The sequence below is a fragment of the Pygoscelis adeliae genome, unplaced genomic scaffold, assembly GCF_000699105.1.
Source record: "Pygoscelis adeliae isolate BGI_AS28 unplaced genomic scaffold, ASM69910v1 Scaffold72, whole genome shotgun sequence".
NCBI classification, from domain to species: Eukaryota; Metazoa; Chordata; class Aves; order Sphenisciformes; family Spheniscidae; genus Pygoscelis; species Pygoscelis adeliae.
Genome location: NW_008824286.1, coordinates 4,233,728 through 4,251,004, shown reverse-complemented (window position 1 = coordinate 4,251,004; position 17,277 = coordinate 4,233,728). Strand labels below are relative to the sequence as shown.

Here is a 17,277-nt window from a genome sequence, read left to right as displayed (position 1 = left end):
AGTCTCTGGGTTAGCGTTGGGATAATTCTCTCCAGGTTGATAAAAACTTGGAAGTATAAGCTACATATACTAACATTCAGTAGTATAAACCAGAACCACCCTCCTGTCTCTCCCACAGGAGACACCTACCTTCTCTTCCTTTCTCTTCTCCTTGTCTTTGTGTTTGTCTTTGTGTTTCTCTGAGCTGCCATCTTTGTGTTTGGTTTTCTCCTTGTCTTTGTGTTTCTTTTCCGAGGAATCTTTGTGCTCACTGCAAGACAAAAGAGTATGTTTGCAGAGGGAAACACAAGGAGATTTGACTAACACAGACAACTTCCAGCGGTAAAAAGTCACAGGTTTTGATGATTACAAAGCCTACAAAATAAGGGATCACCTTAACAGGAAGATCCGTCACAGTCTCCTGTCACATGTCATCCATTCTCCTTGGGAGGAAGAGGAACAGGAGGGGAACATATCACAAAGCCACAGCCGCCAAGCGCTCCGCTTCAGGAAAACACCCGTCAGCCTGGATTGCTGAGGAAATCCACAGCTGCTACACTTAAAGCTCAACACTTTAGATTGAATTCCCACTGTCCCTGCTCTTCCTCTTTTTCCTAGTCCACGTAAAAGGTCACTGGAATAGAGCCGCCAGTCCCATCAATGCCCATGTCAGCTTTTGCTCAGACAACAGTTTGTCATTGTAGCAGCTCTCATGTCTAGAACTTAAAGAGAAAACCGCTGATCTCTATTATTCCCAAACAGATGGGAAAACCAGAGCAAACAGGATATGCGATGTCCTTGTGTTTATGCAAAGTCAAACAGAAAAGGCAGGAATAATGCTGCAGTCCTCAGTCGGAGCTGTTTCATCAACTGTGCCTCACCACCGTGGTCAGCCCAGCTCTGCTCAGCTGAGACGACGCAGCCACGCAGGACGGGAACTCACCAAAGGTGTTTCCAAGCCAGAATCTGGTCTGCTGCTACTCAGAGTCTGGTGCTACGGATAACAGTATTGAGAGTTTAAACACCCAAAATTCTTTAGTCAGAACAGAGGAAAAAATGCCCCCAAGGAGAAGAAAATCAACCTTTTTTTATTCCATTTCTATCCCCTTCTGATTTCTAAGACATTTGGGTAAATTTGGATCGCATTTTCAAGTTTTTCTTATCAACCAGAAAGACACATAGCTGTTTTCAAATGAAAATGAGTTTTCTCATGGAATGACTTGACCCTTGGAGCCAGAAGTGAGGAAACGCTCTCAGGAGACTCACAATAGAAACTGCAAGAACAGGCCATGAGGATTAGCAGCATTGTTGTGGAAGCCAAGCAGCAAGCCTGTCAATTCGACAGGCCTTCAATACACATTTATAAGGTTGTGTGGACTCCCTGAGGTCACCCTAGGCTTAAGCAAGCCAAAGGCACAGTGGAAATTAGGCTCTCTTCATCTGGGCATGGTTAGACACCAAGCAAGCTGCCTTCCTCACACTGGCAGTTCACGCTCCTCCTTCCTCAGCATTTGACTCCCATCACTACTGCTCTCTGGGACGCACTCTGCTTCTCCTTAGGACTACGCAATGCAATGCAAAGCTTTACTAGAACTAGGCAGCTTCCTTATTTCAGTTATTTCAACACTCAAGTGCAAGCCCAAACCGATCTGGGGGACATAGCCCTGACAAACAGCAAGCCTGGAACGCCAGGTAAGAGCGTGATTTTTAAAAACTATATATGCTTCAAGTCTTCTTTCTATGCTAAAAAACAGACTGCAAAAGGGTTGGATGTTTGATGGCTATGGAAAGCAAGCAGCACATTAACCAGCTCCCAGAAAGCTTGTGTGTGATTAAGAGGAAGGCAACCACAGTCATAAACATGCCAACCCACACCCAGCTGTAGAACTGCAGAGTAAAGTGCAACATGGAGAGTTTCAGAGCCTCATGTAACACTAGCATGAATGGACCTGAACCTGCAAAAGGTCTAAAATATTCAGGCTCCAAGTAGCACACACTCCAATAAATACACACCGGCCTTCCAAGCCCAAGCAGCTGAAGCATGAAAATCCATCTCTGAAGGAAATCACTATATTCACGTATTGTGTTGCATTAAAAGAGATCAGTAGGAAGCGAAACCAGTTTCATTTTAACTCTCCAGCAACCTCTTTATACTACATATAAAATTGTAAAGGAGTATCTAAACATTAAAAGGCAACTGGCACTCTAGAAATTCTTGTAGATAAGATACACAGCACCACATGTTGCCTGTGAGTGAAGATTCAACAACTGCAGACTATTCTTACCCAGCAGATCGTGTTATGTACACTGTGTGATCAGGACATGCAAGTACACACACAGAACATCCTGACACTGATCTCGGAAATCCACGAGACGCCTGCTACTCTTGCTCAGATTTAACATCCCAGTTTCTGTACCCTGTTTATTCATCAGTATCTCAGACTCAAGACACCTATTTCATTTTCCTTTGCTCCAACCAAATTCATTGACTGTCTGAAAGCACAAACCCCACACATGTTATTAATCATTTTTACACTCAAGAAGGTCTGGAAATTCTGACTTGATATCTTGTACTGTTATCTGTACGCTAGGTACCTCATTTGCCAAAGATTTAAGTTTTACAATTACAAAGGTATTATCATCATACAGGAAAAATCATAATGAACAAACACGCAAGGCTTAGACCCATTTTGTTCTCTGCAAGTCTACTTGTTTCTATTTTCTGACTCGTTCTTATTTGGTATTTAAATCCTACCTGAAATAACATGTTTTACTCAGACAACAATTTGCATCTTCAAAGCATGGTACACACTGCAATCAATGGAGTTAGCTCTTTAAGGTAAAGTTCATGGCAGCGTCTTGCTTGGGAGTTTGGAATAGCAAAAAAAAAAAAGAAAAAAGTTTAAGTTTTCAAAGGCACCATACTCATCCTCACTAGCAGCTAAAAGCACTAGTTTTCAGTATGTGACTGGTAGAGCCCTGGGATGTACACAAAACGTGACCAAAAGCAAATTAATAGATGACAATCTACACCTGCAAAGCTAATACTGAAAAAGGCAGAAAATCCCATTGGCCTAGAGAAGCAGTGACAATTTTTGTGAGTGTTGAATGCTTACAGACTATGGCTGGAATTAAAAAAAGTGCTAAAAACTTAGGCTTGCTTAAGTAGAAGCTCAAATGACATCCCTCTCAAAAGAGAGTAAGTGGCTACCACTGAAAAGCTGTTATGCAATCTAATCTAAAGCTAAGATTTTTCAGCACTGGAGTCAGAATCAAGAAGTCTGGATTCCTGACTCAGTTTTAGTTGTTGGTTTTTTTTTTTATTTTTTAATCACAAGACTATCCTTCTCCTTTGCTCTGCAGTAAGCACTAAGATTTCTCACCAAAGCAATGTGGGCTCAAATAACCCAAGGAAACTCTCTCTCCAGTTTCACTCTGCAGCTTCATTTTCAAAACAACAGTATTGGTGGCTAGGCCCTGAGGTCCTGCTTGCTGCTGCTCCTGGTATGGGACTGAAAGAAATTCCCCAGATAAAAGTCTGATTTCATGTGCTACTTGCTCCAATGTAGAAAAATAGCATAAATTTTGTTCCCTCATTTGTAAGTAGACTGCTCGTCAGCTCTACGTGTTTCTAGACACTGGACCACAGCTCTGACTTCAACAACTCAGTCCAAAATTTTCTGACGTGCAACGATGAACGCATGTGCCCCTCTTCCCTAGGAGGGCCTGAAATCTGCGTCTCTCAGAAAAGCTCATTTGGAAACCTACTGATAACAAAGGCTTCAAGCAACAATCCTGAGAAGGTAACTTTTTCTCCAAAAGCAAAGTAAGTTGCACAGATATTAACTTCAGTCAGCAAGCTGAGCAGCTTTGGTCTTTCATTTGGCTAAGATACTTAGACGAGCCTCCAGGGGAACACAATTTAACCACCACACTAATCTCAAAAGAAAAGAGAAGGCAACAGGATGCCATCCTTACCCTGAAGAAGAGGTTTCAGCCTTCTATCAGAAAGCTATTTCCAGACAACCTCAAAGCTATTATTAGGAGGGACTGGGAACAATTTAAAGATCAGAAGTCTGTCTTCCTGGCTGATTCAAAACTGAAAAAAAATCACTTTTCTTTAAAGAAACCAAACACAACCAAACAAAAAGGTCTCAAGACTGCATGCACCCAGATAATTTTATCCTGAATTCACGTTTCAGAGCACTGTGGATCCTTCTCGTTACCTTTGCTGCACATACCACTCTGCCAACAAGCCAGCTTGAAGTCAATGAAGTAGGACAGCAAAACCCCCGTAAGATAAAGGGAAGCTTCAGTGCAAGTTAGCCTGAAAAGAGGACAACTGGATCATAAAACAGTTGTTCACAATCTGTCTTAGAAATACCCAGCTTTGCTGACAAAGTAAGGTTTTCCTTTTCACCCAGACCATTACAACGGCACTCAGTTTTACACCTCTGGAGGCACTTAAGGCTGACAACCTGCACTGGTTTTTGTTTGTCTGTTTGTTTTTTTAAAGGTAACAAAGTACAGTAGGACACCATATTAATACAGGCAGAACCAGGGATTACATCATCTAGAGATGTATCACGGTACTGGCTTAGTTCACACAAAGGCCAGATGAGCAGAAATGCATCTCCCAAAGCACTATAGCCTTTTTGCTAACTTGCTTACTGTCTTTCATTTAGAGTTTTAGTGTGAACAAGGACATCTGAAGGCCTTGGAGAGCTCAGGCTGAAGCGCACGAAGCAGTAAATGCAACAGAAGAAGCCATTTCCCTCAGAAGCATGGCTGTATTTCCCAGTGAGGATGCCTGCAGGAGGCCAGGAGGGAAGAGAGAGAGGAAGGGAGAACAGGCACCTGGCAGCAGCTGCTGAGGCTACAATCACATGGGAAAGACACAAGTGGAAAGTGTTTCCAAAGAATGGCAGATGTGCAGATCACAGCTTCCTTCTTCAAACTACAACAGCTTTGCAGTAATTTAACACCGCATTCTTCAGGTGCCATTTATGTACATTAATAATCCCTTCCCAGGCCCTTTCCATTCCAGCCGCAAAAATCACAAGCTGGGAAGGATGCTTTATCTAAAGTGTCTCTCTTATTTCCTCTCCCTCATTTTCTCAGCTGTAATTAGCTCGTGACTGGGAATCTGCTACTAGCAAGCACCAGAGCCTGCTGCAAGCGAGGCTTTGCTTGCCTACTCAGAAGCTGCTACAACGCAACTGAAGCGTAAAATAACAGGGAGCTGTGATTTTAGTGAAATCTAAAAACACAATGGGGACAGAGCATAGGTTACGCAGCCCATGTCTCATTTGACGTAATACAGTATTAAATGGAAAACTGTGATCCTATTCAGACTAACGCATACCAAGGAACGGCTGACTGTGCAGGGAGCATTTCAGAAACAGAAGGCACACCAGCAAAGGACAAGTTTTCAGCTTGCTTGCAGTATTTTATGTTCACTGTTAGAGGGTCATCATATGGTATTACAGGGAATGAACACGTGAGCTCCAATGGTTCTGCTGGGATTTCAGCAATACAATAAAAAAAAACCCTGAAACCGCTTTTCCCAGAGTTGAAAGGAGTCTTTTCACCAGTTTTCACAGATAATAGATCAAGCCTTCAGCAAGAAGAACAAGATAAAAAGCTAGACTAATCAACAGCTGATAAAAATATTAGAAAGTAGAACAATATTCGCACATTCAGACGAGGATCAGGCTTAGCATGCACTTTCTATAGATGTGCGAGAATCAGGTAATACTACCAAATGAAAAGCAAAAATTTTTTACTACTGGAAGGCAATGTCACATTAGAAAGCTGATCAAGGTGAACTGTGCACTCAAACGGGGGATAAAAACAAAACTGCCCACGCTAGGGAACAGGGGGTGCTGAAATTTTTTTTAAAATTGCTTCTTCCCCTACATCAGATATCCTGGCCTCCTTCCTGCCCCCAATGCACACAAGTCTTAGCAGTTCAGGATCACATAATAAATCAGAGGAGGTGTGCGAGAAGTCTGAATAGAAATTTATCCTCATTCACGACTAGCGAACGCCTGGAATCTGTGTTTTTCCTAGCAAAACCATAAAACTTAGAAGGTGCCGGTGAAGATCAGGTCTATAAGCCCCTTATGTGTTCCAAGATTCTGTTCATCTCAAGCTGTGATCACAAGAGATTTAGTAAACAGAGGAAATATGCAAACTGACAGAAGATTTTTCTTGCTGCGGCTCAGATGCTTGTCACATTGACAACACGGATCAGTGCTGCAGGAGCAGCCTCTTTACTCCCATTCCCTGTCACAGCCATGTCAGCACTGTTCAGTCTACTGGCAGCCCACACTCCATGCACAAATCCCAAGATACCTGGCAGAAAGACACTTGTTACTGTGAACACTTCTAAACCAATCTCTAACAAGTCTTGGCTTCAAAGGCACCGTTATTTCATTATTTTACATGGACTACTTGTTTGAAATGCTCGTCTCCCACAGATCAGAAGCCTCTTGCCACATCAGATTTGTTTCATTTTATTTTTTTTAACCACTGACATTTATATTTAATGGGTACGTATTAGATTTTCTTTTGGGGATCAGTAAGTACAGGGCTGAGAAAAGGAGCAAAAGAAAACACTTTGCTTGATAGAGATTGCTTGATAGCTATGTGGATTTATTCTTTGACATGGATTTTTCTTTAGTGGGCTTTGTGTTTTCTTTCCTTGAGGGGTGATGGAGAAGATGTGAGGCATACAAATATTCTCTCCCAGTTTACTACAGCTGTAAATGAGTGGTTAAGATACAGAAGTGTCATCTTGTGAGTGGGAGAGGAGGAAAGCAAGAAGCAAAATTAAGAAGTTCTACATACCACTCCACACACTTCTGCCATATGAAATAAAAATTATCTATTTTAGGTATTTCTGAGACTTATCTTGGCAGTTTAGATCCTTCAGAGTCTGGATACAGGAAACATTTATTCTCCTGCATTGGAGTTGTTCTGCCTTCTTGATGCAGGTTTTATTTTAAAAGCCTTTAAGTACAGGGCAGGAAATAAAATTGTCAAACTATTACAGACATAAAAATGATCTGCTTCAAACACAACCAGACAATGCTCTTAACTGTGTGCAATGTCCAACGCAGCACTGTACTTCCCAGAATGCAATTAGGGGGCTCTTCACACACTGTATAAAACGCCACGGAGGTACGGACCAAGTTTCACCAACAATGGCTTGGATTTCTGCTCAAGCACCGTTCAACCTCTTTGAGAATTATCAAAGATCCAGCACACCTTTTGCAATAACACAGCAGCTTTTCTGAAGTACAGAATGGATTTTCTGAAGATTTACATGCAATTCTATTAATCTAACAAACTTTTCTAAAGGATTAATTTTCAATTTTAGCAACAGGTGACAGGCTTTTATCAAGTGCTTTAAAAATTCCCCATACAGGTAAAACCCTTGGGAAAATCCTACATTCTTGTTACTTTGGAAATTTTTTGTTTAATTTCTAATGGAGTAATGCCTATTTTTCACTTGTTTTTTATTGTCAAAGAAGAAACTTCAGGATAAATGGAGGTTTTTTCCTTCAAAATTCTTCTGTGAAGAAATATCCCCTATCAAAATGGCTGTCACATTCCTCAGCAGGGCAGAGCTCTCAGAGGTCTGCTGTGGTCCGCTACAGTAGGGTTCAGCTGATGTTTTTGCTGCAAACGGGAGGTGCTGGATGGTCACAGTGGAGGGACAGTAACATGGTGGCACTGCTGTGGGCCTGGGTTTTGGAAGGGGCACTTCGTCACCTTTGTTTCTAAAAACAAGACCTTCGACCCAGTAGAGTCTTTACAACAAGTTGCAAAGAGACAGAAAGCGACCATGAAAACCTCTCGTACCACAGAGGTTCACTGCTTATCTTGCTGCAAAGGGCTTAAAAGAGCTGTCGAACTTAAAGAGTTTTCTTTTACAAAAAGACAAGCGTTGCAAAATTGCTGATGACCAGCTGCTGTCAGTAGTATGCTACCTAGCAGATATTAGCCAAAAAATTAAACACACTTAAGGTGCCCCTTCAAGGTGAAGGTACCATTTGAACAACAGATGAGAAAGAAACTGCTTTTTGAAAGCAACTCGTGCTATGGAGACAGCATCATGAAAACGGATCCATCACTATGTGATCTTGTTGCCAAAAGTGATGCAAGTGTGTCACTGAGAAAAACTCTCCTAGCTGCACACTTGAAAAGCTTGGAAACAGAATTTTCTAACCTGTCTGAAAATCTTCCAAGCCAAGAGCTTCCATGGGTTTTGAACCCATTTGCTAAAAATCTAAAAATGCAACACCTTTCAGTTAGCTTGCAGGCACAACTGGCTGACGCCAGGGAAGATGGACATTTACCAGCTCAGTGTCAAGAAAACCCTCTGCCTAAGCAGTAGATGGGCTGAAAAAATAGTATCCCTGTTTAGTAAGCGCAGCCGACGATGCACTTCTTCCATTTGCATATACACATCTGCATAAGGAATCTTTTTCAGCAGTGACGGCCGTGACAACCAAGTATCAAAATAAACTGGACCTAGAACCAGCCCTTTGGAGGGCTCTATCACAAAGGCCTAAGCCAAGATTTTCGAAACTAATGAAGCATAGGCAATCACAGAGCCGTCACTCTTCTGCGCCCAAGAACAGTTTTGCTTTGGGTCTTGTTATATCACAGTTAAGTGCCCTTTCAAAAGAGGACAATTCTCCAGCATTTCCCCACAGAGCAATTTCCTCCCCTCCCACTGCTGGCAAAATTAAAAGCTATTAAAAATGGCAAAGTGATCAAATGCTCCCTTCCCCTCCCCAGTGCAACCCATCTGCTTAGCAGTACAATAGTGATCGACACTGGACAGTCACACAGGCCATCCTAAAATTCAGACTTCTCTGTTCATCTTGGTTCTGTCCAGGAAAGTATTTTGGTACGGTGACTATAGTAATGGAGCCCGACCTGAAACTCAGCTTACTTCAGTCCTTCCCCATCCCGTCCCATAACTCACCAGTCTGGCCTCTGCCATCCTTGGATTCACACCTTTCCATGTGAACACTTGGCAGTTGCCTGGTCACAAGCATGTGCTCCGTTCAGGTCCTTCCAGCAGCTCCCCTCTAAGCAATTCCCTGCTCACCACAGATCCTTCTCCACCTCCACCCCCATGCTGTGAGCTGCTGGGCTATCTCCTTCACAAGACAAGAGTTACCTAAACCTAATCCTCACAGACACAACTTACATTTATGGAATTACGTGGATGACAGCTGAATCAAAGGATTTGGGGAAGAAATACTTAAATTTCAATTATGAGGTCAGTTATTTCTAAAAAGTTTGTTTTAGAAGTCAGCTGGCTTTACACAGCAAGCAGCCATGTACCCTGTGCATGACTAAGCATGATCGGGGCAGTGAAGATCTTAGAGCGCTCCTGAAGGAGCGATCCAAACAGAGCACCGCACCCATGTCCGCATACATTACCTTCCCTGAGTACTACCTTCAAGACCAGATCTCACGATTCAGCACTACAATACATTTATAAGGTGGCAGTTTTGAAAGGCAGAAAACACACTATAGAAAACTTTCACAAGCTGTGCACTCAGCCTGGGGAAGGGAAGTTCCACCTTGTGTAGGGGCCTGAGCGGCAAAGCAATATTATGTCATCTCTCCACAGAACACGCCTTGAACAAAACCCCTGCACATGCATGCACTCAGTCATGCCATCCACATAGGTACACCGTATTATGGGACTCAAAGATGCAGTATATTGTGCTCACAGGACAAATGAACACTTAATAGATAAATGAAAGTGACTGGAAGCTTTAGGCACAGTGCCTAGAAAACACGATGCCTTTCTCACAGGGATTTCAAGGCAACACTGTAGGGAGGAAGGAATTACTTCAAGATAAAGCATGATTACATATCATCTCATGAGCTACACCTCACAAAACACATTAGCCATTCTTATCTCCTGTCCACTGTTTTGGTATTTATTGTTTACACAATTAGTAGCATGCAGCTTCAAGTTATAAGCCATAATTAGTTCTTCCAGTTAAAAATACACTGGCCATTTCCAACTCCTACACAAATAAGGTCAAATCATTAATGAATTCTGGAAATTTCAAGATAGTGCTTACATTACTCCTTACAAAAGGATGTACTTTGCTAAGACTGCAGGAGAATGGTTTTTCAAGTGAAGCAATGAACATCTGGAAATGCAAGACAGTCAATTTTGGGGTGCATGCTTGAAGATCAGAAAAATGAAAATCGGAAATCAAGTCAATATAGATATGTGAGCAAATAAGAGTGCAAACAATGTGTCCAAAGCATTTCATCTTTGCTGTGGAAGCCTGTAAATGCTGCAAGTTATTTGGCCTAGATTTTCTCCCCGCCCCCCCGTCAACAATTTACTTTCAGAAAAAGAAGAAACATATTATGGAACAGTAAGGTTGTATAACTTCTCAAAAGGTCACAGAAAACTCAAATAAATTGCGACCCCCATAAAACAAGCCCACTGCTCAGCACAGACTCTTTCCTTCTTTCCATGCTTCTTTTTAACAGAAATCATTGTTAACACAAGCTTTTTTTTATTCATTTTTAGATTGTGTTATCACAATTGCACAGCAATTAGTTAATAACACTTGCTTGGCCATAGCATAAATGCTATCCGCCATTCACCAAGTGTCACAACAGAAGCTTACCCTCCAGGGACTGTTTTTTGCAAGTTTCATTGTCAGTGTAGGCTCCGTGGCACTTGCATGTCAGGAGTTACAACTAGGAAAGCTTTTCTGAGTAACATCCTGTGTGTGACGTAATTGCCCTGTGCTCCATCGTACCAAATCACCACGGACAGACCTGCACATCCTGGTTTTTGCAGTTCACAGCCTAGGCTAGGGTATCAATCGGACTGTGGAATTCGCCACCACCTCAAGAGCTACAGGTCATCACAGAGTAAATAAGTGTTTACGTTCAGTGTGGACGATACAGCAGGTGACTGGCATGAAACACTTTCCCCATATAGCGGCAGTGTAGTGTATCAATCACATCAGACAAAACAGCATGCAATCCTTTCAAATGCATCATCTAACCCAGCAGAAGTTCATAACACTGCCTCGCAGTGTTGAGATATTCAGCTATTGTGGTAGCAGGCCAAGGACACCACCATCATTCTGGGGGACTATCTTTCCAGACACTTCTAATTATGAGGAGGCTGAGTAGTGACATCAGGTTCAACTATGCTAAAACAGTGGGGTTTATACCAACACTCAAGGGACCTCCACATTTCTGACAAACAACTAGAACCACACACAAAAAGGATCATGAACAAAACTGATCAATCTTCATGAAGATGGCGTTAAACTAGTTTTCAATGCTTTTAATAACACTAAGCTACAAAATCTTTTAGACATTAGTATTGGCTCACATTTGCAAGATACACTACTTCAGCTACCCATATGGAAATGCATGCAATGACAGAAGTTAGGCTTAAAGCACCTACACTCATATAAACCACACTCAAAATGTAGCAATTCCGTCCTCATATATTATCAGAGTAATTCTTGAAAGACTGCATGTGCAACAGTGTTTTATAGCCTATGAGGACTTCATCGACTTTTTCCTCACCTATTACTGTGCTTGGACTTTTCCCGGTCTTTTTCCTTGTCCTTCTTGTGCTCTTTGTGCCGGTGTTCTCGGTCTTTGTGTTTATCTTTGTGTTTGTGAGAATCTGCAAGCAGAGAGGCAAAAAAAATTAAGAAATCAAGTTGGGAGAAAACTCCACGCCTCCCTCATGAACCTCTGCATTTTTCCCCACCCCATACCAGTATTTTCTGTGATTCAAAGTTTGTAGCAAAAATCTTAATTTCAGAGGTCCTAAATGGATTCATGGTTCCTGCAGCACAAGTTAATTCATCTTGGCAACAGCTGCGTTTATATGGACTTTGGTTCAATGACCTTTAAATGCTTTACAGACCCTGAAAAAATGCAACCCTTCTTATTAAATAGGTAAGTATGGCTATAGCAAGTCGAATCTTATTTGGCAGATGGGAAACCTAGCTTCCTATGCCTGTAAGTATTTCATGCCAAATAGATTATAAGGATACAGGAACAGAACATAAAGCTGAAACGTTAGGCCTGCTGAATCCTAGAATTTAGACTACTATTTCCACAAGTATCTAGTCTAGACAAAGCAGCCCCCCCCCCAATTAAAATAATCTTATTCTTATCCCCAACAGTGCATGACATGACAGGCACACAGCAAGGGAAAGGGGGAGTAATGACGGAAGAGGAAAAGAAAGGGTGAAAAGAAAAGAGGACTAGGAATTCTCTGCTCATGCTTCTCTTCTGCAGGAGACACTTACCTCCCTCCGCTAACAGCCCCACCAAGAAAATCCAACATGACAGCTGTAATGAGTATGTGCTAGTGGTAACCCACCTACACAGGTTAGGACTGGTCCAAATTAAGTGACAGGTCAGAAATGGGAGATGGCACTTAAGTAAATCTACATGAACACAGTAATTTTTTTGGTATCAATTTCTACTCCGAGTGACATTTCCCATCCTCATTGACAACTGTACTGTACAATAAAGTCCTTTAAAGCACCAAGGAAATAGATCCAGCACAGAAAGTGAGCAACATAGCTGAATTGTAAATAAACTCATTTACAAGCATCTTTAGGTCCTTAAATGTTCTTTGTAAGTAGATCAAAAAGGAGCTAAGGCTGAACTAGCACCTCAAGCCCACCTCAAAAGGCACTATCATTTACAGTCAAGGTCACTGTAATGTTGGGAAGAATGCGTGCATGCCCAAAGACTCCCCCTATTTTTTTTTTTAAATATGCTTCTAAAAGCAACTGAAATTAAGTAAGCTCCCCAGGATACCTAAAAGGCTGTGCTGAATTTGGCAACTGTTTTCAGATCGTAGCGCCAGAATTTCCACCAGAGATCTTGGATGTAAGGTATTAATGCTTAATTAATTGTAAAGATGTTACCGTGCCTCTTACTATCCCTGCACTAAGAATAGGAAACTGCAACACAAGGATTTGTGACTTCCACAGTCACGTGGGAAATGCATTGCAGAGCCAGAACAAGCCGCATTCTCCTGACTCCAAGTCTTTCACCACAAATTCATTTTTCTCCTTAACTGACACCAGCTCTTACAGCCTCAGAACATTCAACTGGTTTTAGTGGAAACATACCCACAGTCACATTTCCACAGAATATGATTTTAATCTATTGCTTTCTGTAAATTCAGGTATTGTTTTCACACACCTGCAGTAAGACAACCTAAAACAACGTCTGAATGCTGACATTCAAGCCTCCAACTTGCCTTCTGCATCTTTCCTTGATCCTCCTGAACTTGGCGGCACTTCCTAGTGCTTTGGTGTATACAGTATATCCATCTAAAGCACAAGATTTAGTTTTCTATATTTTGATGTACAGGCACATGGCAGGTTATGTGAAATATTTGGTGCTACAGCATAAAGCACCTAAGAGTTTTCAAGTACCTAAACAGCAAAATCTATTTCTCAGCAGGCAGAGCTTTGCAGGAATCTCTGGCAAACTGTGTAGGGACCGGACACCTACACTCTCTGAACTGCCAAGAAGCAATTTCTCAGTACCCTTCTTCCCACCAGGACAACACACATTTCACTGGCAAAAATGTTTTCGCAGTGCATTTCACACTTAAGATTCTTCAGTTCAGCCAGTAGCTGGAAGCTCAGGCTGTTTGCAAACTGCCTGGGTTTTTATTCCTCAGAGGTTTTACTCACTGATTCCTAAAGCACCGGCTGAAGTGAACATCCATCTATTTACACTCGATGAATAGGTAAATTGCTAGAAAAACCATCATGATGCTATACATAGAACTATGTACACTCATTTCCTAACATACTTGCTTTTTAAGGAGGCACATACCAACATAGAGTCAATTTTTTTCTACCAACCAATCGATGGAAAACGTGTGCAACTGAGCTCAATGGTATTCTCTTTAGAAACCACAAGATTATTTTTCACAAAAAAGCGGAAAACAGAACAGTCTTCAACCTTCATCACCAGACTCCCTTCCAGCTGACTCATGCTTTCCAGCTGAAATTAATACTTGCTCTCGAAAAGTAGTTCCAGGGCTATACCCTGGAAACACTAGAGTCAGACTTCTATTTCCTCAGTCCTCTGCGCTGCTTACAATGATTTGGTATTTTCAGACAATTAAAGCCTGGTACAGCAGCAAAAAAGTGCCTGACCAGTTAAACTAGCTCTGCTTGCTAGTATTTGTCACCACTCAGCTTTCCTTTGCCTTCTACCAAAGGATTCCTAGTAGGAAGGTCTTTCATAGAGGTGATGGCTAAAAGGCAGCCAAAGTGGCTGGGGAACAGGAGGTTGTGCGCATGGCCTTGAAAGCACAAGGGAAAACTGGCAGGAGAACTTTCACCCAAGTGCAGTCAAGGCTGGATAGGTACTTGGCCTCTCACACTGGACAACACTTTAAATTCAGTACTTCCATGGAGGTAAGTGTACTACCTTCCAGACATGTCTCCTAAGAATGAAATTATTCTGGAATATTTGCCTAGTATTCAGACTCAATGGTGTTGCTTTCTGACACAATGCCATGAGGTAGGTTAAGAATGAAGACTTCAAAAGAGTTTATTAAATAGTCTTGAGCTGACATACGTATGTCTTCAGAAGGCATTAAAGCTCTTGGTCTCTTTTTTTTTTTTTGAGGGTGAAGCTGGATGAAGTTCAGGAGACTGTGTCATTAAAAAGGACAGAATTCTTTTTTTGGCATATCACACAAAAGTGCTTTGTTCCAGACCGTCTTTATCTAGGAGTCCAAGTTGATGGTTATTTGGTAGCTGACACGAAACAAGTTTAGCCATTTCATTCCAGTTTATGTACCCACTTCACAGAAGCCAACACAGCATCACCTCCAACTGAACTACACAGGCAACAGATGACTGAATGGGGAACAAAACTTCAAGACACAGTGGGCCACCTCGCAGCAAACCTCATCAACACAGAAGCAATCAACAGAAGTGTTCCTGCCTGTAATATATCTTCTTTGACATATTTAGCACATTGATTCCTAGAAGAATCTTTCAGTCTCCAGTAACTCTCTCCCAGCTTGCAGCTGATTAGCAGTTGACTAGGTCCATCCTCATGTGAGCTACAGAATGAGGTCAGACATTATCACACATTCAGATTTGTGTCCTGCCTTTTATGTCTTCCATTAAGTATGTCTGCTCCCTCTAACACTAAACAAGGAGATAAATACTGTTCCTTCTCCAAGAGCATTAGCAAAATCCACTGTCTACTGTAAGCAAAGTTCAAACCCCCAAAAGCTCATGTGGTATTTAAAGGATTTCAGAAATCGAAAAGTCTCTCTCCAGCATCAAGGTTACACTGGGGACAGGGGTTATGCTCACTGGGCAAGGATCCATTACCCCTAAGGCTCTCCCTTCGGTATCCTCTAACCCAAACAGAGCTTTTGGCATCTCTTCTGTTCTAGAAAGCTTGATGTCTCTGGCACTGGATCTCTGCCTGTTAATGCTGAGCCTGGTATGTCTCCAAAAGATTACTGCAGTCCCCGTACTACTCCTGCCATTCCCCCTGTACCTCCAACAATCACAAGCAGCTCTGCATTTTTGTACGTTGATTCATCTTTCAACTCTGTTTAATTACAAGGACGCCTGATTTAAGGATGGCAAATTCTAAGCACTTTTGGTCCATGGCTCTGTTTTGTTCCCCCCCTGCCTTCGCTCCACCGCTAAGTCTCTGGGGAAAGGCTGAGTCATAACCCTATTTGCAATACTTGTATATACGTATTACTGGAACAGTGCAGTTTTACTCTCTATCCAGGAACAGAGCTGTAAAAGGTTAGGCATCTCTAACTACAGCATGACGAGAGCAGAGATGAAGTAAAAGAAAGCCCTCTTCCAGCAGGCAGTTGCCACCTGGAGAGGCAGAGTGCCAACAGACAGCAAAGGTGAGCAGTCTCCTTTCATAACAAGAATGACCCCTGGATTAATAGATTAGTCTGGTGACAAAACAATTATGTGGGACTATATTGTTTTAATTCATGAGACATTCATTTGCTTTTAGAACACTTTTGAACACCCTTCTCCGCACCCCACCCCCTCCCCAAAAAGATTACTTACATATCACAACCAAGGGAAGTAGGCCTACTTCCTACATTAATATTTCAGTTTTGACGGCAACTTTTCTAATAAAATCCTGAAATCACACAGAGGGGCATAAGTTACTGTATGCCCAGTCAGTACAGTTGTCAATATTATTTGGGAGAATGTTGCTGGCACATGATACAGAATGCTATAGATGCCATTTTATCCCACTCCCACTGCCCACTTTTATCCCAGTTCCATTTTATCCCATTTTCATAATTTTGCATTAGAATCTTTTTTTTTTTTCTTTTAAGAACTGAGAAAAAGATGTGAGCAACAATCTGGCCCTTCTCATTTCTCCTACAGTAAGTGAGATAGCTGGCAAATTAACACCTGGTAACCCCAATTTCTGGTCAACGGTAGCTTTTCCAGATAAATCTATTAGCCTTCCATATTTGCTGTCTTCTGGTTCACCTTCTTGTAAGTTTTTGTGGGGACAATTTGAATACCTCATTAACCTGCTTACAGAAAGGTTTCTGCCAGCAGTCTTTGTTCTTTTGAAATGTTTTATTAGGTTCTGGGGATAAAGACTTTTTGTCTTCATAGAGTTTGGGGAAGCAATGTTTCCTAAGCATGAAATTCAGTAAAAGCAGCAGGACCTGGGTTTTTAGTAGGTGTCAAGAAAGGAAAGCAACTACAATGATACTGAAACAAGGCTGCCAGGCTTCTGCTTCCTCATTTAGAGTGCCATACTTAATGGCGCAGATATACCTTTCAAAAGCCACTTGACATGCAACCCTTTACCAGTGTTGAAAGACATCTCCACAATCAACGTTGCTGCAGAAAGCCATTTCTAAATCCTTAAAACCCTTCTTGAAGTCAAATTCAAATGAAGTACAATTACTGTGCTATCACAAATTTATTTCACTTCAGATGCATCACTGGGTCAGATGCACCATTTCCAGCAGTCTGACACTTCAACAGTGCTCACTGTTTCCCTCCATAAACCAGAATAAAATCTGAGTTTTATAGTTTACTGCAAAACAGCTAAATTAATTTTGACTAAGCATAAGGAAAACACACAAAGCAGCTCTTGGTTGTAAAGCTTCAGATCCTCAGTAATTCATTTTCCAATCATACAAGGGAAGAAATAGAAAAAAAAGTGCGAAAGCCTCATGAAAAGGGAGCCTGGAAAAGT

At 41.7% G+C, this 17,277-nt stretch overlaps 1 protein-coding gene across 1 annotated transcript in view; it reads right to left on the bottom strand.

The window, feature by feature from the left end:
• The window catches only part of TOP1 (topoisomerase (DNA) I), a 66,770-nt gene that overhangs the window by 27,573 nt on the left and 21,920 nt on the right, over nt 1-17,277 (bottom strand). Inside the window, exons 4-5 of the mRNA XM_009318699.1 lie at nt 11,587-11,689; nt 130-250 (exon numbers count right to left, since the gene is read on the bottom strand). Coding sequence (XP_009316974.1) covers nt 130-250; nt 11,587-11,689 — 224 coding nt within the window. The remainder of the gene's footprint in view (nt 1-129; nt 251-11,586; nt 11,690-17,277) is intronic.